Source organism: Hemiscyllium ocellatum, chromosome 43 (assembly GCF_020745735.1).
Source record: "Hemiscyllium ocellatum isolate sHemOce1 chromosome 43, sHemOce1.pat.X.cur, whole genome shotgun sequence".
Lineage (NCBI taxonomy): Eukaryota > Metazoa > Chordata > Chondrichthyes > Orectolobiformes > Hemiscylliidae > Hemiscyllium > Hemiscyllium ocellatum.
The window spans coordinates 33,323,583-33,345,580 of NC_083443.1; the positions used below are offsets into that span (position 1 = coordinate 33,323,583).

General features: G+C 40.4%; 1 protein-coding gene across 1 annotated transcript in view; it reads left to right on the forward strand.

The window, feature by feature from the left end:
• col13a1 (collagen, type XIII, alpha 1) overlaps nt 1–21,998 on the forward strand; it is a 230,775-nt gene that overhangs the window by 125,208 nt on the left and 83,569 nt on the right. Inside the window, exons 9-17 of the mRNA XM_060854140.1 lie at nt 4,080–4,115; nt 8,269–8,295; nt 9,450–9,476; nt 11,791–11,817; nt 11,928–11,954; nt 14,376–14,402; nt 15,406–15,432; nt 19,481–19,537; nt 20,858–20,956. Coding sequence (XP_060710123.1) covers nt 4,080–4,115; nt 8,269–8,295; nt 9,450–9,476; nt 11,791–11,817; nt 11,928–11,954; nt 14,376–14,402; nt 15,406–15,432; nt 19,481–19,537; nt 20,858–20,956 — 354 coding nt within the window. The remainder of the gene's footprint in view (nt 1–4,079; nt 4,116–8,268; nt 8,296–9,449; nt 9,477–11,790; nt 11,818–11,927; nt 11,955–14,375; nt 14,403–15,405; nt 15,433–19,480; nt 19,538–20,857; nt 20,957–21,998) is intronic.

Below are 21,998 nucleotides of genomic sequence, written 5' to 3' on the forward strand. Positions count from 1 at the left end.
CAGTGGACAATTAAAAGCAGGACTGTACTTGATCTGTGCTCGGCTTCTCCTTAAACCCAAAGAGCTCAATGAGTATTGCTGTGCTTTTGAAGGAGTTGCTAAGAGTGGACATGTCAATGTGCCAGAAAAGGCATCATCCTTTTACAGACGAGAGGAAAGGATTTCGTTTCTTTGATGTGCTATTTCCGGTTTGAAAATGCCATAAAGAATTGATTTATATGTGGTGTTTTTCATTCTCGTTTAGCTGAAGTCATGACTGAAGAAATGTGACAACATAGTTTGACCATCTGGTTTTGTAGTTAGCCATCCGAAGCAGCATGATAAACCCTTACTAATGAGGAACAGCTTGAACTCCAGTTACTTATTCTTGCCTTTTGCATTTGACAAATAACAAACAAGTAACGGGAGCTCCTGTCTTCAAAGGAAAGTGTTTTTTACTTCAGCAGGCTTAATTACAATAAATTTAAGTTGTCTTCAGATATCGTGGAATAGCTGAAGAGAGTTGGTTACACAGCAAACCAGTCATCTGCAGAAATCACTACTTAAAGAATGTGCCTGTCATCCAATATCCCATCTTTAGGGCATTTTGAAAAACCACTTCAATATTTTTAATCCTATGTGATTACTTGATGTCCCAGTTAAAATGGGAGTAACTTATTAATCCATTTAAATACTTCAAAAGCCAAGAGTTTGGCTCACTCTCTTGTTAGTAATTTGAAAACATGCTACAACGATTAGATTTCACAGGATTCTGAACAGTAATTGCAATTATAATGCTGCACATGCGGCATTGAACATCGGTAATGAGGCTGCATCTTCACCTGAATACAGTATACTGTCATACTTATGCCTGCCCGTGACCTTGTACAGATTATCTTTTGAGCAGAAAGAGCACAAAGGCTTTACAGAATGCTCAGCTTGGGTGCTGACAAGACTGTACCCTTTTTTTATTTGTTCACGGAATGTGTATGTTGCTGGCTGGGCCAGTATGTATTGCCACTTCTAATTCCAGCCCAAAGATGCGCAGGTTAGGTGGATTGGCCATGGGAGATGTAGGGTTACAGGGATAGGGTTGGGGGCTGGGTCTCGCTTGGATGCTCGGCTTCCATGCTGTAGGGATTTAGGGATTCTACGAGAACAGTTAACAATCTATCCACATCTGAAATCAAATGCAGAACAGACTGTCCTCTCCTAAAGGACAGTAATGGACCAGAGTCCATGATGCACAATTGGTACATGGTCTCCATGAGACTCACTTTCAAATCTCACCAAGTGTCATGGAGACATTCAAACCTATGTATCCAGAACATTAGCCTATAGCTCTGGATTGCTTACCATGATATAACCATCTCAGACCTGGTGTTGTATCTACAAAACCATCCAATCATTCTAGCACTCCTGGCTACTGTGCAATTATAGGACAAGGCCCAGACTGGACAGTGTAGTGATGCCTGCGTGCACTGAGTGGTTTGCCAATAGGGCTGATCTATTCTTACAGATTTAGGTTTCATTGATGAGAGGTACAGATGTGATACTTTGATGGAAAAAAAACACTTCGCGAATCACAAAGAATTTCTGTGCATTTCCTGAATGTCCTTGACTTCCTCTCAAGCTGATGATAGATCTGTGACCTGTATCTCTGCACATATGGAAATATTAAGTTTTAAAATGCAACAAAAGTCAACCAAAAAAAAAGAAATTTTGAATCTAAACTCACAAGCAATATCAAATTGGACTGCAAGGGCTTCTTTAAATATGCAAAAAGGAAGACAAAAACCAAAGTGTCCATAGACCCATTATAGAAGGATGTTGGGGAAATATTAATGAGGACAGAGAAGTTGATGAAATACTTTGTATCAGTCTTCATGATAGAAAATATTAATAGCCTTTCAAGAGTACTAAATAATCAAAGGTCCAAAGGAGGAGAGGAAATGAATTCAATAACTATCCCTGCTATATAATTGCTAGAGAAACTAATTGGATTAAAGACTGATAAGGCCCTTGGACCTGATTTGATGCATCCTAGGATATTAAAGGAATCACCTACAAAGATAGTGAATGCACTGGTTTTAATCTTCCAGGAATCATTGGGTTCTGGATAAATGGGGTGGCATGGTGGCTCAGTGGTTAGCACTGCTGCCTCACAGCCTAGGGACCTGGGTTTAATTCCAGCCTCTGGGTGACTGTGCGGAGTTTGCACATTCTTCCCGTTTCTGCGTGGGTTTCCTCCGGGTGCTCCGGTTTTCTCCCACAGTCCAAAGATGTGCAGGTCAGGTGGATTGGCCATGCTAAATTGCCCAAAGTGTTAAGTGGATTAGTCTGGAGTAAATGTAGAGAAATGAGTCTGGGTGGGTTACTCATCGGAGGGTGGGTGTGGACTTGTTGGGCCGAAGGGCCTGTGTCCACACTGTAGGAAATCTAATCTAATGTAAAGTCCAAGAAAGTTAGAAAACTGCCAATGTAACATCTTTATTTATAAAGGGAACAAACAAAAACCAAATAGGTAACTGTAGGCTAGTTAGTTTAATGCCTGTCATTGGGAAAATGTTATGAATCTATTATATAGGATGTAATAGCAGAACACGAGGAATGCATACGATCAAGCAAAGTCATCATGGCTTCATGAAAGGATAATCACGCCTGAGAAGTTTACTAAAGTTCTTTTGAGAAGGTAACAAGCAGGATAGACCAAGGGGAAGCTGTGGATGCGGTATATTTGGATATTGAGAAGGCATTTGATAAGGTACCACACGTTAGGCTCTTTTTAATAAGAGCCCATGGTATTGGAGACAGTATATTAGCACAGATATTGGCTAATTAATAAGATAGAGTTGGGAGAAAGAGGAAATTTTCAGGATGGCAGCCTGTAACCAGGAGTGTGCCAGAGGGATCAGTGCTGAGGCCACACTTATTTGCAATGTACATTAATGAGTTGGATGAGGAAAGTGAATGTACTATCAGCAAGTTTGCAGATGACAAATTAAATTAAGTGACTAGGATGGCTCCCAGAGTCTGCGGAGGGTTATAGACAGGTTAAACAGGGGCAAAAACTTGTTAGGTAGAATATAACTTGGGCAAATATGAGGTTTTCACTTTGCCAGGAAGAACAGAGGAGCTGAATATTTAATTGAAGAAAGTCTATAGAAAGCTATGAAATTTAGTGATGTGGGAGCCCTTGTCCATGAATTACAAAAAGCTAGCATCCAGCAGGTCATTGCAAAGGCAAATGACTTGATGTTCCTGTTTCTCTGTTCTCTATCCTTTCCTGGTGAATTGCTTCAATTTGACACAAAAACTCAGGTAATCCAACAAAAAGTGTGCAGTGTCTGCTCTACTGCCAATCTGCTGAATCTTCAGTTATCTGCTTATGAGTCTTTTATATTTCAAAGAGGTCAGAACTGAGTATTGTAGGAAACTGAGTCAATGAGTTTACATTCAACAGCTGGGGTACGTATACATTCATGCAGTGATGGTGAAGAGGGCTTATCAAATGAGCTTACAGCAATGTGCACAAAACTGAAAATACCATTGCCTAGTGTGAAATCGCTGGCATAATTACTCATTTTGCCATCTTTTTGTTGCTGTACATAGAACGCATTATGTCTGCTTCTTAGAAAGCATCATTTAGTTGTGCAGAATGTGAGTATTGTTGAAAACAGACACTTTTTGTCAAAGCTTTTTGTCTTACACTCATCAGGACACTTCGCAAGAATACAATTTCGAGGGGAAATAACATTTATACTGTATAACGGGACAGTACTGATTGGTTGGCAAGGGGACTCTGATAAGACTGTTGCTATGGAGAATGTATTAATCAATGATGACTGTCAGTTGATGACTGGTGCCTGATGAGTGGGAGATAAAGAACTTTGACAATGTGTCTTTATCACCGATATTCTAAGGAATTGTTTTTTTAAAAAACATGATGTGTAAATTCTATAAATGCTTAGAAAGAAAAATGCGAAATATTCCATGAACACAAAATAACATCTTGTTTTGTACAGCAATGTGAAACAAAATACTATGTAAGGAACTGGATTAACATTTTTCCTCCACTTGTGTCTTTATCTTCAATCTAGGGTCAGCCTGGAGCAAGAGGGTTTCCAGGATATCCGGTGTGTTAATGTTTAAGAAACATTTACTGTACTTGGATTCTCAATTGTTAATCATCTAGTAATATTTAATAGTAACTTACAATAACCAGATTACTTTGGTTTGTTTGTATGAATTGGCCCAGCTTTCATGACAGAATGGCCATGCTGAGAGCAATTATCAAATTATTGATGCTGCTACTGGTGTTTATTTGAGTTACAAGTTCCCAAGTGATCCAAGCTGTTCATCGTTTGTTCATACTGTTTGATCATTGCACTGATATTGCTGTAAATTCAGAAGCTTGCTCACAACACTTACATTTCCTGTGTTTTGGGTTCCGTCCTAATCAACTTCATTATGCATCTACACTAGACGCTCTGCAAGAAATATCCTCATCTAACACTCCTGTGAAGCATCTTGGGATATTTCTACTATGGTGAAGGCACTATATAAATGAAAGTTACTGTGGTTAGAATCATCCTTTTTATTACTAGTGTATGGGGCTAGTGTGCAGCATTGATTTGTAAGGTGGATGACTGTGACTCTGCGCAGGTAACAGGGTAAAGAGTGGACTCAGCTGTGAATCAGCTCCTTCATCACAGTCCAGTCAACCCTTCTCCCTTTCAGCAGTGTAGATTGATCCAAATATCCATACATTACAGCAGACTTAAGCATCACAACAAATAACTATAAAGCACTGATATTTTTGAGTGCTTTTGCATTAATGCCTTTGAAAGGTCAAACTTTTTTTTAATATCACAAGGACATGAAGGTCATTAACTTCTCCACCAGATCTTAGCAATGGTTGTCAAGTGCCTTTATACCTCCCTCAGAAATGTCCCAAAACACTTCACAAGCAATGAGTTAATTTGGTGTGCTGCAGTGACTCTTGTTATTGCCATCAAGAAGCTGCAATGATTTTGAGCATATAACGAGCTAAATGAATAGTTTTCTGGATGCAGGTTTGCTCGCTGAGCTGGAAGGTTCATTTTCAGACATTATGTCACCATACTAGGTAACCTCATCCGTGAGCCTCTAGATGATGCACTGGTGGCATGGCCCGCTTTCTATTGATGTATTTAGGTTTCCTTAGGTTGGTGACATCATTCTTGTAGTGATGACATATCTGGTGATGATGTCATTTCCTGTTATTTTTCTCTGTCCATTGGAACACCCATGGGATGTCCAATATTAGAGTTCTTAGCAGAGGCAGTAATGCAGGGACTCGAACAAACAACTCTGCCAACCATCTAACCCAAACTTTGTGTCCGCTACCTTTGTCATCTCAAAACAAAAGAAATTAGAAGAAACCTTCAAGACCATTAATAATACCCTTATTGGCATAAAATTCACTAAAGAGGAGGAAAACAACAACAAACTGCCATTCCTAGATGTCACAGTAGAGCAAACAGCCAATAGGCAACTTCAAACCAGCATCTACAGAAAAACAACACATATGGACCAAATATTAAACTACAGAAGCAATCATCCCAACATCCACAAACGAAGCTGCATTAGAACATTATTTCAATAGCTGCCACACACTGTAGCACAGAGGACCTATGCAGAGCAGAGGAAAATCCCCTATACAGTATACTCGAAAAGAATGGGTACCCAATGAACACAGTCCACTGATTTCTCAGCAACAAACCCACACAAGCTGACAAAACACAACCAGAAACCCTAGCCACTCTCCCCTACATCAAAGACATTGCAGAAATGACTGCCAGACCACTCAGATCTCTTGGCGTCATGGTAGCCCACAAACCCACCAACACACTAAAACAGCAGCTAGTGAACTTGGAAAAATCCTATGCAAACAACAAGCAAACCTAATGTCATTTACAAAATACTGTAACAAACTGTAACAAACACTACATTGGACAAACAGGCAGAAAACTAGCCACCAGGATACATGAACACAAATTAGCCACAAAACGACATGACCCACTCTCAATGGTATCCGTACATACAGATGAGGAAGGACACCACTTTGACTGGGATAACACATCCATCTTAGGACAAGCCAAACAGAGACACGCATAAGATTTGCCAGAAGCATGGCATTCCAACCGGAACTCTATCAACAAACGCATTGACTTCGATTCCATTTACCACCCCCTGAGAAAAGAGCAGGAAATGACATTACCATAGGGAATGATGCCACCAAAGGAAATTACATCACCAACCTAAGGAAGCAGCTACACCACCAGTTCTTCATCCGGAGGCACACTGAAAATATGACCTAGTATGGTGACGAAACGTCTAAAATGAAACTTGCAGCTCAGCGAGCAAACCTACACCCAGAACCTCAACCTGAGCTACAAATCTTCTCAAAACTCACTGAATAGTTTTTTTTATTTTGAGGCTATTCTTGAAGAATGGGGAAAAGACATGGTTTCTGACTGTTAGTGCCGAGCTCATTGGCTGACGATGAAACCTGTAATTTAAGTTCATTTGTGTAATCTAGTTATGGATGTAATTAATAATACCTGCTGGTGTTGTTCGAAAGTGTGTGAACTCTTAACTGAAAACTCTGTGGCTCTGCTGCAACTATTCTTTGACCTATAGTAACTCGACTCCAGAGCAACGCAACAAGAAATATAGATTTTCCTAAAATTTATCATAATTATAGGAATAGGAAGAAGCCAAATAAAATGTAGAAAGTAAATAGACTAATGTTTAAGAGTCTTACATTCTTGACATGCGAGATAATTTTCACATTCAAATCTTGGATGTTGAAGCATCAGTGAGGAGGAAGGCATAATTTTAAGGTGAAATATTTTGAGGGGATTTAAAGAAAACTTTTTTTCACTCGAGGTACAGGTGAGGGTGAAGGTGGCGGGGCAGGAAACCTCACGACCTGTGAAATGCTCATAGATGAGCTACGAGTTGAGTGTTGGGCAGTGGGATGAGTGTAGGTAGGTGAATACAGACATGATGGACGATCAGGCCTCCTCTTGACTGTATGACTCTATCTCAGACTTCAGGGAAAAGGTGAAAAATAACTAAGTGGATTTGTACTCAACCAAAAAGGGAGGAGTTTACTGATCTCTCTGCTCTAAGCTTTACTGCTTGTTCAGGCAAATAACACTCAGCATTTGTGAACTTATGAAAAGTTTGAACCGTGTGTTGGGATAAATCGTTGAGAACGTATCTTTTACTGTAGAGTTGTTACCTCACTGGACTGGATTACAGTTCTGCATTAATAATAAACAGTTTGCAGCACAGATGGCTCAGTACAGCCACTTGTAAATCTTAGCCACTTGAGCTCGAGATCTGAATGAAACTTGAAGCCAGCATCTGAATCCTGATTTAGCTGCAGCCCAGACCCTGCAGCACACATGTATGTAACTATTTATATAAACCATGCATCCAACAAATGGCTAATCAGAGCGTAAGCAAGGGGATTAGTGAGGAAATAACGCGGTTTCCAAATGAACATCCTAGACACGCAGCAGGTGTAAGCGAGCAGTGAATTGCACAGTTGAATATCGTTATAAGAATTCTGGGTCCACCTTTGGAACATCCATTTCTTGAAGTTATTTATGAAAAAATCTTGTAAATGCCTCTGATTTACAGTTACCCTCTGAGAGATGCACAGCACTTCAAATACTGCTCCTGTCATTTAATTTTACTCACACCTTCTGTGAAGGATAAAACGAGCAGGGATTGAGTGCAATTAAGTGCCTGAGCTTACACCAAACGGGGAAAATGATACTTTTTAACAGTGCATATTGTGAAAACTGATTTTACCATTTAACATATTGATTTCATGCTAGCTGTGTTTTTGCTCAGTTTGCCAAGCTGCTTTTGTATGTGTTTCTATTGATGGTAAACATATTGAATCAATATAACTGGGCAGGTTTGAGCGTGCTTTACACACTGCACTACCAGCTGATGGGAGCCATTTAAAACTGCACCTTAACAAAACTACTGGTTATTAAACAAGTCTGTAACAGAGCATTGTTGATCTCTGATTTCTGCTTTTGGTGTTTGTGCCACTAACTATTTCATTGCTGACTTTTCATTTAACTTTTCACTGAATGAACTCATTGTCATGTTGATGTTTAAATCTTTTCAACGTTGAACATAATTTCCTATTCAAGTGATTTTTTTTTAATAACCTGACATTGTTCATTCATATTTTTATATTTATCAATATTTATTTTTAAGGGTCCGATAGGGTTGGATGGCAAATCTGTGAGTATTTTATGTAATTTTTAAAATTATTCACTATAGGATAATGTTGAACTACATACACTTGCTCTCCTGTGTCTTGCGTCAGATCAAAGTGCCTCAGAATATTTATTATCCATTAATAAAGACAGAAAGTACTGGAGAATCTCAGCAAGCCCACAAATGTAGCTTTTTGTTTTTTCTGTTTTTGTTTTGGATTTCAGCATCCACAGTATTTTGCTTTTGTTTTATTCTGTTATTTGTTTTCACAATTAGTGACTTGCTCGGCCCCTTCAGAGAGAACTAAGGAAGTGAAATTTATCTTGGGCCATTGTGCAAATTTGTCAAAAGTGCCATTATAATAAACGTCCTATATAATAATGTAAGATTGTGCCATAACTGGAATCTGGTTTGCACTCCGCCTCATTTATTGCTCCCTTTTGTGCTACAGCCCTAGGCTGATTTCATAGCGTCCAAGTCAACTGCATAATGTGGGATGGGAGTTGTATGTACAAAGGGTTCACACGGTAAAAGCAGTTGGGGTTTGCATGTTTCTTTCCTCCATCTCACAACCTGCCATAGTCATGTTTGAATGTGCTGTTAGTCCTCTATCATGGCTTGATAGATCAGTTTGCCTTCTGTCTGAAATTCTCGTGCTGACAGTAGTCTGATCGTTGGACTAAGGTTTACTGCCGTAACACTTATCTTTGGATGAATGTAACCGATAAGATCAGAACTACAGCTGCTCTGTGTCTGTTAACACCAAAGAAAATCTGATGGGCAGCAAACTGACGTCAGTAAAGGTGTAAAATCCAATTGAGGTCTGATCTCTTTGAATTTGTAATGGTTTGGTATCCTGATTGGTTAAATAGGTTATTCTCCCTTTTCAATTTTTATTTGAAGAAAGGGCACTGCCATATTGGAGTAGGTGTCAAGTATCAGTTGACAAAAGATTATTAAACTAGAAAACCATTGATTATGTGATTGTAGGCAAAAAAAATGTAAAACTTAATGATACGAAAAGTTGAACAAGCAACATTTCTTTGTCATTTTTTAAAATCCAAGTTTCATAAAGTGTTATGGGGTGGAGTAGAGAGTGAGGGTAGAAATAAATAAATGTAAAAAATAAATATTATAGCCATCCACTGCAGCTTTCAATTAAATTTCTTTCATTTCAGGGAAAGCCTGGCCCTAAAGGTGAAATGGTAAGATTGGAATCAAAAATGTGTATTTTAAAAAAAAACAAATTCAAATACTGCAAATACTACATCAAGATCATTAGCATCTGACAGTTAACATAGGGTAATGTATTGATATAGGAGAAAGTGAGGCCTGCAGATGCTGGAGACCAGAGTTGAAAAATGTGGTGCTGGAAGGAGCAGGAGAATCGACATTTCGGGCATAAGCCCTTCTTCAGGAATCCCCGCTTCCCCAGCCCCCAAAGCCTTATCTTCACGATGGACATCCAGTCCCTATACACTTCCATCCCCCATCACGAAGGCCTCCAAAGCCCTCCGCTTCTTCCTCTCACGCCAACCCAACCAGTACCCTTCTACTGACACCCTCCTTCGACTGACTGAACTGGTCCTCACCCTGAACAACTTCTCCTTCCAATCCTCCCACTTCCTCCAAACCAAAGGAGTAGCCAGGGGCACTCGCATGAGCCCCAGCTATGCCTGCCTCTTCGTCAGATATGTGGAACAGTCCATCTTCCACAGCTACACTGGCACCACCCCCCACCTTTTCCTCTGCTACAGCGATGATTGTATTGGCGCTACCTCGTGCTCCCACGAGGAGGTTGAACAGCTCATCCACTTCACTAACACCTTCCACCCCGACCTCAAATTGACCTGGACCGTCTCAGACCCCTCCCTCTCCTTCCTAGAACTCTCCATTTCTATCTCGAGCGTCCAACTCAACATAGACCAAAAAAAGGAAAAAAAAGAAATAAAAACATTCCTGAAGAAAGGCTTATGCTTGAAATGTCAATTCTCCTGCTCCTCGGATGCTGTCTGGCCTGCTGTGTTTTTCCAGCACCACATTTTTCAACTAATGTATTGATATAGACTGAATAAGGGTCATTGCAATGTATATCCATCAGTTACTAGTTCAGATTTCTAGACATGATAGTTTTGCTTTAAATAAACACACATTTAAGTAAATATTGAAATTGAGTGTTGCTGGAAAAGACATGTTTCATATCATTTTGCATTCATCAGGATATGTCACAAGAATACCAACTCAAGCAGAAAAATGTTGGTTGAATGCTGGTTTTCTCCTCGATCCTCAAGACATCTCCGCATCATTCCTGCTGTGCCATCTGCCCAACAGAGCCCAGACCCTCACCTCCCTCCTGTTCACTAACCCCTCTGAGCAGTAAGACCCCTTCCCTAACTCTTGAAGCTCAGGACTGACCTTTCCCAGGGGAGAATCTTGCTCTTTCTCACATCTTTTCTGGCAATCCACGCAGCAGCCATTCCTGACGGGTGGCACTACTGAGTGCGATGGAGCTGCCAGACAATCAGATTGGCTAGCCACTCCTAGTGAGGGACGGGAGTCCCACTATGCGCCAGTCGAATGCAGCGCAGGCCTGGGCTGCAAGGACAGAGTTTACATTAAACCAATTCCCATTTAAGGGGCAAGGACCTCTTTGAAACGTACCAGGTTCTCAGGGACTTGACACGGCTGAGCTGGAGAAGCCGTTTCTCTTGTCCAGGAGGGAGTTGAGGACCAGAGGGCATCATCTCAGACTAATGGGTCACAAGTGAAAGACAGGAACGAGGAGGAAGTCCTTCATAGGGCAGTCAAGCGATGGAATTCTTTACCCCAGATGGATGGCGAAGCTGATCCTTTAAGTACGTGCAAGGCTGAGAGATTTTTAAGCAGTAATGGAATCAACAGTAACGGGGAAAAGGCAAAAAAGTGGGTTTGAGGATCTTCAGATTCGTGATATGTACTAGCTCCACAGAGGCTGATATCCTGTCACAAGTTCACCTTCTATTTACACGTGAACAGTCCTTAGCTTTAGTACTGCCTCATTCAGAGTCAGATATCTCTGAAACTCTGCTTTTTTAAATCTGTCAGCCAGGGCTCCCTGATTGGATCAAGTTAACAGCCCTGATCAGGGAATTCCTTCTATGAAGTCTAGTTGGCTGCCCTCATTACAGTCACTATACCATGATCTCATTAAATGGAGGAATCTTATGGCAGTTTCCACTCTCCAACCCCACCCCCACCACCCACCTCAGCAGTCCATCTTCACCCCTACCCCCTTCACCCATTCCCCCTGCCCCTCCCCTCGGTGTAAATTCCTATGCTTTTTGTAGTAAAATTTCCAATTACTCCATTTATCCCAAATGGTAATGTCTGGTGAGGAGTAGCACTCCCAGGATTCCACCTGCAAGCTCTTCACTTCCTGCATGTTCTATGGAAAAAGATTCTTAATTATTTGGAGTAAAATTCCACAAAACCATTCTTTGCCGGCTCTGACATTTGTTTTTTGCTGTTGTTCTTCCAAAGGGAGTGCCCGGTCCGAAAGGTGACAAGGTGAGTGTGCTTTGCAGAATAAAACCCTCTGCAAACTGATCAGCTTCATGACTAACAAAGTGTGGGTGAATTCCTGAATGTTATCTAACTGTTCCTATTCATTTCCAAAGGGAAACCATGGGCAAAAAGGAGAGAAGGTGAGTTGTGATTCTAAGCTAAATCCATATTGAATAATGAAACATAGAAATAGGAGTATCAGTAGGCCATTCAGTCCATTAATCCACATTGCCCTTCAACATGATCATGGCTGATTCCCTTTTTTGAATTCATTCATCAAATGTGGGCATCACTGGCTGAGCTAACATTTATTGCCCAATCCCAATTACCAAGAGGACAGTTAAAATCAACCATATTGTTGTGCGTCTGGAGTCACATACAAACCAGTCTGGGTAAGCTTGACAGATTTCCTGACCTAGTTATTAAGACTGTCCCATTTAGGCTTCTGTACTTAAGGAAGGATGCAAAAACATCCTTCAGAGGTTCAGAGGAGGCTTACTGGAATTGATTCCTGGAATGAGGGGTTTGTCTTATGAAGAAAGGTTAGACAGACCTCACTTTATTTGCTGGAGTGGGGGTTGACTTGATTGAATTTGTTTCAGATCCTGAATGATCTTGACAATTTGGATGTGGAAAGGGTATTTCCTCTTATGGGTCAGCCCAGAACTAGGGAGCACCTTATTTAAAATCAGGGATCAGCCTTTTAGGATCGAGATGGGCGAATGTTTTTCTCTCTGAACTGTGCTACTTTGGATGTCTGTTTCTCAGGAGGCAGAAGGTGGGATCATTGAACATGTTTGGGGCAGATCTGAAGCAATTATTGTTCAGGAGGAGAGTTGAGAGTTATCGGTGTTAATGGTAATGTGGAATTTGGAACAAGCAGATCAGCCATGATCTTATAGAATTGCAGAGGGGGTTCTGGGCCCTGAATAGCCACCCATTGTTTATTGTCTTTGTACACTTGCTCATATGTAAGCTTTCAGTTTGGTGAAAGCTGGACCTCAGCACTCTTTAAACACAGACTGAATCTTTAAAACTATTCCTTGCAGAAGTCTGAGTTCAGTTGGGTGACCAAGGCATGGCACAAACAGTGTTGGTGTTGTCCCAGTCTCTCCTCATCTAGTGAGAGTGGGTCATGTCTTTTTGTGGCTAGTTGATGTTCAGAAAACTAGCCACCAGGATACATGAACGTTAAGCAACCACAAAACGACATGACCTTCTCTCACTAGTATCTTCACATACAGATGAGGCAAGACACCACTTCGACTGGGACAACACATCCATCCTAGGACAAGCCAAACAGAGACACGGACAAGAACTTCTAGAAGCATGGCATTCTAACCAGAATTCTATCAACTTAGCTCCCATTTACCACCCTCTGAGAAAAGGAACAGGAAATAACATCACCACAAGAAATGAGTCACCACAGGAAATTACATCACCAACCCAAAGAAACCTAAACACACAAATAGAAAGTAGGTCATGCCACCAGTGCCTCATCCGGAGGCTCATTGATGATGTTACCTAGTAGGGTGGTGAAATGTCTGAAAATGAACCTTTCAGCTTAGTGAGCAATTCTACATCCATTAATGGGGCATCTGCACAGTCTTTGGAAAACCATGAGAAGCTGGAAGGGGAAGGGGGTGGTAAAGCTTAGAATTATGCGGTACGTTTTGAATTACCGTAATTACATTTGAGGGTAATCATTGGTTTTCTAAGCTAGCTATACACATGCACACAACAAAGTTCTACAATTATCAATGAATTGGATGAATCGTGAATGTAACTTTTGGAGATGTCAGTTGAAGCCTAAATACTGGCCAAGATACTGGAGGAGGAACAACCTTGTTTTGTTCCAAATTGTATCATTCTAATCCAAAGAATTACTCTTTATTTACTCTGTCAAACCATTTGAGATTTTGAATATTGTTATCAAATACCTTTATCTTCTCTGTTTTAAGATGACCTTCTCCATGATGTAAATATATTTGCGCTATCTGTAGCTTAACTTAGATATGCATCAACAAGTTGATGCAGTCAGAATTACTGAGAAAAGATGTTGTACATTGGCACTCTGCACTGGCACTGACTCCAAGACATTTACCTAGTTCTGAATGTATTCATTGCAATCTATTTAATGTTATTCTATTTATCATTGGTTATTATGATTAGTTTCCTGGTGCGCCTCGACATTCTTGTCTGGTCGTACGGAACTTCCATATCGCTGAATGGGGAAGGGAAGTTGGTTTTTCGTCTTGAGCTCCTGAAATGGTGTCCCTTTTATCCAGACTGTTTCATGTTTCCATGTTCTTGAGTACAAGTCAAAAACTTTCAACTTCCTTTCTCTGTTCAGTGATGTTTCTTGTCCTTCCTAATGCAAAGATGATTTTAAAAAGTATGATTTCTGAAAATGTTACATTTCTAGCCAAATTTCTTATCACTGTTAATAAGCATTCGATTGTTTAGATTTTGACACCTTCTCTAAACTTTTAAAGAATATATCTGCTTTGTTTTGGCAAATAACAACAGCATTTTAACACCACACTGTGTTTGTTGTACAGGGTCTGAATGGTCCAAAGGGTGAGAAGGTGAGTGTGAATTATTTTTGCCTACATTATTAAGCTTGTATCAACTTTATACATGTTCCAAAATGTCCAGAACAGAGCAACATCATGATTCACTACTTTTGACAGCTACTCCCTCCACCACCCTTGTTCAATCATAGTGGTGTGTACTATCTACAAGATGCACTGCAGAAATTTTCCAAGGCTCCTTAGGCAGTACCTTCCAAACCTATGACCACAATCATCTCAAAGGATAAGGATAGCAGATACAGAGGAACATCATCCCTTGCAAATTCCCCTCCAAGCCACGCATCATCCTGACTTGGAAATATATCGTCATTCTTTCAGAGTCACTGGGTTGAAGTTGTGGAAGTTCCCTCCCTAACAACATCGTTTACACCAAATGGACTTCAGCGGTTTGGAAAGGTGGCTCTCCAGGGCCAATAGGGATTGGCAATAAATGCTGGCCCAGCCAATGACGCCCAAATCCCTTGAGTGAATGTTTAAAATCGCTGCTCACGTAACTGGTTAGTTTGCAAATTTGGGTGAAAATATAAAGTGAACTTTGAACTTTAGCAAGGCTGTAAGATGAGATAAAAGATCAGTAAGCTCAATAATGACTTCAAGGCACAGGAATTATCTGGCGAGGAGTGTGACAGGTGGATAAATGTTTGCAGCTGATCCACAAACTATCATTTATCATTGAAAGCATGCTTGTAGTTTAGAACAGTTGAAAACTTAGAATACTCTTTCACTATACTTCTGTAAAACAGATTCCTAAAACTTAATTCTAATTGAAGAGGCTGACGCCAGGCCCTGAGATTTAAAAATTACTACTTGTGGAGCAAGCTCCTTGAAAATCTGATCCATGGAACCTGCAGCAAATGGAAAGATTACGGAATTTATGATTATGTCTAGATTGTTCTGGGACCACACTGTAAAACGTTAATCTTTTCACCAACACTTTAGAGGTAAAAGATAAACAATATATTCACATTTTGAATGTGATTCAACTTTCATTTTCTAGGGTCAACGTGGAGATTCTGCACTCACTGTACGTATTCTGTCTCACAAACATTTACTTACGTATTTAAGTAGATATAAAGAACTATGTTTATAATCCTGTTCCTTTTTTTTGACTTTCCATAAGATTGATTGATAACTAATATAAAGAACTGAAAATTTGAGGATCGAGAAATAGCAATTTCTACATTTTAAATTTTTCTATTTACAGTCAAGGACAAAATTGGAAATGTTTCAATCCATTCAGTTTACTTCTGATCTTTCATAAATGATTAACTTTTATGAAATACTTGCCGTGTGCTTACTGTTAATATTCAAATGCTAAAGCTATTGTCTGACTTTCAACTTATCCAATTTTTTGGAAATGCAGGACTAATCTGTGACTGCTGGTTGCTTGTTGATAGTAGCTTCCTCTGACGAACTTGCTGATGACATGAAACCTCAGAACTCTGCTTTTCCACATGTTGGTGATTGATTTGTCAATGGTTCAGACATTCAAACCATTAGACAGAATCTAGTGCTTGCACACTTTGAAATGATTTGTCATGATTTAGAAAAAACATGTTTTGTATTCCTGCTGATTTTCATTTTCTCTAACGTAAGTAAGCAGGGGATAGCCATACTTCCTAATTAATCATCCATTTACATCCACGGATCTCAAGGTTTCTGGAAGATCACTCTCCAATGGCTCATTGATTTAGTATTTCCCTGGGACAGATTTCAAGTCAAATGCTTGTTGTAGGAAATATCTTGTCATTACGGTGGATTTTGTTTGGGACATGATCCATTTCACTCCATTCAAAGGGATTTTTTTTCATAGTCATGGTTTGATCATGTTACATTTACAATTCAGGTTAGAAAAATATTTATTTGGCTTGTATATAAACAGTGTTGGAGAAAGTCAGGAGGTCTGGAGGAGAGAGAAACAGAGTTAATATTTCAAGTCCAATATGGCATTTTCAGAACCTACAGACAGAAAGATGGCTCTTCGTCTTGCACTCTTGAAATGCCAGATCTGCTGAATTTCTCCAGCACTTTCTGTTTTTCAGATGTCCAGAATTCACAATACTTCTGTAGGTTTGATTTTCTCAGTGCTTTTTATAATCCCACTTCAGACTTTGTCCCCTTCTCCCTATGCTCCATGACTACCTCACCATAGCTTCTCTCTTCTTGTTGATTTGAATATCGGCAAAGTTTATTGTTATCTTCGGGATATCTGCAGCCCAGCAACAAAATGTGGTTTTCTTTTCGAAAAAGATGATGGCTGTAGTTAGAATTGATTCATCGATGAAGGAATTGATTAACTGGAGCTGAAGATATGTGAAGCTGTTTTCATGCCTATCCTGTATCTGTAGCTTGTAGCAGTTGAACTTGTACAGGGAGCAAGACAGGGACTCAGTAGACCTGCTACACGACAATCATATTTTAATTTAGGGGCTGAATAGGATTGAATTTTCCAGATAATATGAAGTGTGGGGTAGTCCTGTTCAGTCTTCCAGTAGTCCCCATTTATCAGACTAGTGAAAATATGCTTGGGGAATTCAGTTTATTATTAACCCACAGATTTACATAATCTGCTGACTGTCAGTTGATGAGAGTTCAGTTTCAGCCTCCTTGACCCTGTAATCTGGAATCTCTTTGTAAACTAAACCAATCACATAGATTTGTGTTCAAGAGGCAAACGCAACTTATATAGCAAATTGCTGTAAAATAAATTGGTATTAGGGCTTTGGGATTTCTTGGGTTCTTAACAAAATTGGCAAACAGAATATGCATTGAACCATGCTACAAGCTACCGCCTTGGAGATGTCCAGCTACACATTCCTTCTCAACCCTTTTCTCATTTTTTCTAAACTTCCCTTTGTTTTCATTGTAACTAATTAATCATGGGCTCGCTGCAGAAGCCACAGAGGTGAAAATACAACCTAAATATTTCAATTTTTTTGTGATAGAAGTGACAGAGTCCATTTACATAAGTTGTCAGAACATAACTTCCAGTATTTGGATGCAAGTCATTTAAGATTCATCACAGAGGCTAACCCAAAATACTGTTCTCTGTGGAAAGCAACATGAAGGATATGTTGATAACAGAGGAATTAAATCACATCTCATGACCCCGCACTGACTTATGACTGAGACATGTGGAAAATAGTCTCAACTGACCCCCAGACCACAACACAAACCATTTTGAAATGTTAGTCCGTGGCATGTCTGGCTGATTTGATAACAGAAATGGCTAAGTCTCTGCTCAGAGTGGTACTTTATTGCCCTTTTATGCTTCAAAGTAGTTGTAAAAGCACTTGCAGCTCAGTTTGTTTGTTGCAAAGTTCTCATGGGATGATTTAGAGCCCTGTGTTCTTTCCCCGTCATGCCTAAGGATGCCATCAATTGCGACAGCCTTAATTCCCACTCCCATTGTATTAAGGGCTTGCAGAGAGAGAAAAAAAACTGCTTTCAGGGCTTATTGTGGATAAAGATCTAAAGAAATCATGTTTGAAAGTTACTGTTGCATAACTAAATGGATCTTAATGATTCAAATTCCAATATTTATCATCTTTCAGATCTGTGGAGTCATTGCCAAGAGAAAAGGCAGTGAAATCTTCCCTGCCTTCTATTATAGCAAAGGGAACATGAACCATAGAGAACCAACATTTTCTTAAATTCACTGGGAACAATTGCGAGTCGAGTGAACTTGCCCTATTGCCCATAAATAATCAAATTTAAGTGACTATCTGCATTTTAAAGCCTGAATGATGCCTCCAGAATATCTGCTGGAAGGACCAGTGTTTAGACTCCACTTTAGCTTCACATTTACACCAAAGATGTGACCATACTCTCACCCAAAATGAAAGAAGCTCTATTATTATAATGAAGGGTCACTGCTTCAAAATAATGGGTCACCCATTTGAGACAGAAACAAGATTTTTTCCACACGGCGTGTATTGCGTCTTTGGAACTCGTTTCCTCAAAAGGTGGTGGAAACAGAATCTTGGAATATTTTTAAGGTAGAATGATGGATAGCTTCTCGATGAGCCAGAGGGTGAAAGGTTCCCCGGGGAAGGGGAGGTGAGAATGTGGAATACGGTTGGTTCTGCTGTAATGCGTGTTCCTTCAACGCAAATTGGCAAAAATGCAATAGAAGAACTTAGACCATTATTTGTGGAATGCGAATTTTCCTTACCTGTATTGGCTATAACATGATTCTGGCCCCATTGGTTTAAATGGTTTTGCTATAACGTGATTTTCTTATAACACGGGATCACTCAGGAGCAGAACAATCATGTTATATCAAAACAGACCGTAATCGGGTCAGCCATGAATTGAGTTTGAGAGCAGGCATGACGGGCTGTGTCCTATCCCACTCCCAGTGTCTGTACCCATTTGTTTCTGATCTTGACCACAATGTAAAGTAACCTTCAGCAGAACCCTGTGTAAATTCCTGTTTTGCATGGCACCATTATCCTTTCGTTTGAGCTTTCCTCTAAGCTTCAGTTGAAATTACTTTGTGGATGCAATTCTGTATGATTAAAGTGAGCAGCAGACTTTGTAGTCCTTCAGGGTAACCTACTAAGATTACACCTGCAGGAGATTTGGCACTTCACGGCCCGATGTTCTGAAGTGCTTCCTCCTAATGTGGGAGGAGCGGGAAGCATGAGTCTCTGACTCTCATTGTTTTGTCCATTCGAAGGGGTGAACAATCACTGAAAGGGTGCATGCTAATTCTCAATTTTCCCTCCTGATGGGTAAAACTGGGAGTCCAAATTCAGTGTCAAGTACACCTTCCAGTGTGTCTTGATCATTTTTGCAGTATAGCCAACCTTGGAGTCTCTGAGGGACGTATCCTCTATCACTGTCACTGCAGGGTCATACAGATTGACAATACAAGATCCTAAAACAAACCATTTATAAAAGTTGACACAAATCCTGACGGAATTGATGGTAACTATATTTAACTCTTTTCTTGCAAAACACCTTTATAAGTATGCAGTGTACATTTTAATTTGGAGGGAACAGGTGAAGTGGTACGATTCTGTCTGCCTGTGGATGGAATCACTTAGTTTCTATGTTGCATTCTGTAGGAGTTCCCTGGGACCTCACTAGCAGCACTGCGGCTAAATCAGATCCTGACTGTGAAGGTTTGTGAGTGCTTTCACTGTCATTACAGCCAGTCTTACAACAGAGTGTCTTGTGACCTTTCTGAAGTAGCTCAAAATTGGTTTTGTTTCCGGTTGAATTGTGAAGAAGCTGAGCGAAGATCCTCTTCCCAAATTACAGTGGACGATTGTCTGTAATATTCATGCAGTTTTTGTTGACTTGACCAGTTGCATTCTGAGCTAGTTTGATTGAATTGGTGGGGTTGCCAACTCTAGTTGGACTTACTCATGGAGGCTTCTTCACATGACTTTGCACCTCCAGCAGTTCTGCCTCCACTCTCCTGCTATTGGTTGCCAAATATTCCATCATTCTGCAGCCAAATGAAAAGCCAACAGATCTCCACTACTGACCTGGATAGCTCTTGGCTGTTAACTGAATGTGCCAACATTGAATATTGTTGCAATGATTGAACAAAAGTATTCAGACATTTTTGTTGAAGGAAAATCATTTATAGCCCACAATGATTTTCCTCCTGGGTTTCTGCTGACAATAATGTCCCAGAAATTCACCATCGCTTCCTAAAGACTCCAAGATGAACTGCAGGGTCAGTAACCCCACCATTAGTATTCAGCATCAACTGGCAAATTTCATGTACTTGTTGAACACAAAACTTGTGCCGAAATCACACTTCACTTTGTTATAAGACTGGGGCTTACTTCTCTCTAATTAAAGCCAGCAACAAATTCCGAGGGCAGTCCTTTGCAGAAAAACGTTTGACTGTTTAATTTTTGTTTTATTTTCCTGTAACATTTGACACACGATGAAAGGCTGTTATGTTTTCCTTTCACCAACTACACAGCGCCTTTTTTAAAAAAAAATTCTGTTGCTGGCTTTCACTCTGTATCGAGCTCTGCTGCTTTTCTCAATATTCTTTTCTTCTCTCCTCCACACCCTCCCTTCCCCCTCCCTTCCTCATCTATCCATTCCCTTCCCTCCAAACAAAAACCACACCAATCATCTCCTCATGACCTTTGGCTTTGTACTGACCTGTGACCTCTGGCTCACCTACTTGCTCAGTTTACTCCTCCTCGATTGAAAATACTACCACCTGCTGACCAGTTCATCAGACGCCTGTATCTCAAGGTAAATGCCTTTTCTGCTGCCAACACAATGATGGTCTTTTCCACATTCCCACCCTCTTCCCCTTCCCAATCTAATAGCCTCCTCTTTGGTTATGACAAATGCTTTTTGGCTGCTCTACCTAATATCCATAACTTGCTCCTTTAATTGGTGAACAAATTAAAGCCAGTTGTTCTAAGAATTGCCTTTGAGTATCTTAGTGGACTTTGGTTCAATCGCAGGGTGAACAAGGACAAGCCAGTAGCAACTGCTCTCCAGGACCCCCAGGACCTAAAGGACCTCCAGGCCATGCAGGGAAGCCGGGAGTGGATGGTTTACCAGTAAGTGTTAGCCATGTCTATGTCTCCCTCCCCGTCTCCCCCTCTCCTCCCCCTCTCTTCTTTTGGACCTTCACCCTCCCGGGAAAATGGGAAGACTGCTGTTTCCCCATGGGTTCAAGAACTTTGTGTTTTTTTCCTACTGAGTGTCTGCAATGAAAATGTTTAAAAATCCTTGTAAATGATGCCAGTGATATCATATAGAGCTAATCAGAACTCCAGCTCAAATGGTTTCAAAACCGCTTCCATATAATGGATTATCTAATGATGGTTTCAGAGTGCATGTAATTGCTTCCCTAGTGCCCAATGTGCTTTCAGCTGCTGAGATTTTAAACCCAGGAATTCCTTTACTAGACCTTTCTGTGTGTGCATTTCTCTCTCTTGCTCTCCCTTTCTGCTTTAAAATATTGCTTTAGCTCTATCTCCTGGCCCAGCTCTCTCATCTCCACTAATGTCTCCTGACGTGACTCAGTGTCAAATTCTGATAATGTTCCTATTTAGCATCCTGGGGTATTATGTTACTGTATTGAAGGTGCTGCATGAATGCAAATTGTTGTACACAAACACAATTAATCATGCCTGAATGGGAACTAGAGAGTGGGAGGATGGGAGAGTGGAGAGGGGTAGACATATAGGATGAATTCCATTAGTGTCCATTCCAGTCACATTGGGAGGACCTGCTCATTCTGAGGCAGGCACAGCTGAAGCATTGAAACATAGAAAATAGGAGCAGGAGTAGGTCATTCAACCTTTTGACCATCATTCAGTATGCTCATTAGTGATCATCCAACTTAGTCCCCTTTCTCTCCATTCCCTTTAGCCTCCAAGAACTATATCTAACTCCTTGAAAACATTCACTGTTTTGGCCTCAACTTCTAAAGAGACCACCAGCCAATAAGCAGCTGTGGAATGGTTTTAGACTGGGGCTTAGCAGAGACTCATTGTGTGTTAGTGAAGGATACACTGTGTGCAAAAGTGGACAATTCCTGGAAAAGGCTTTAATCTTGATCACCAGTGGAACACCACATTGCTTTGATACATCTGA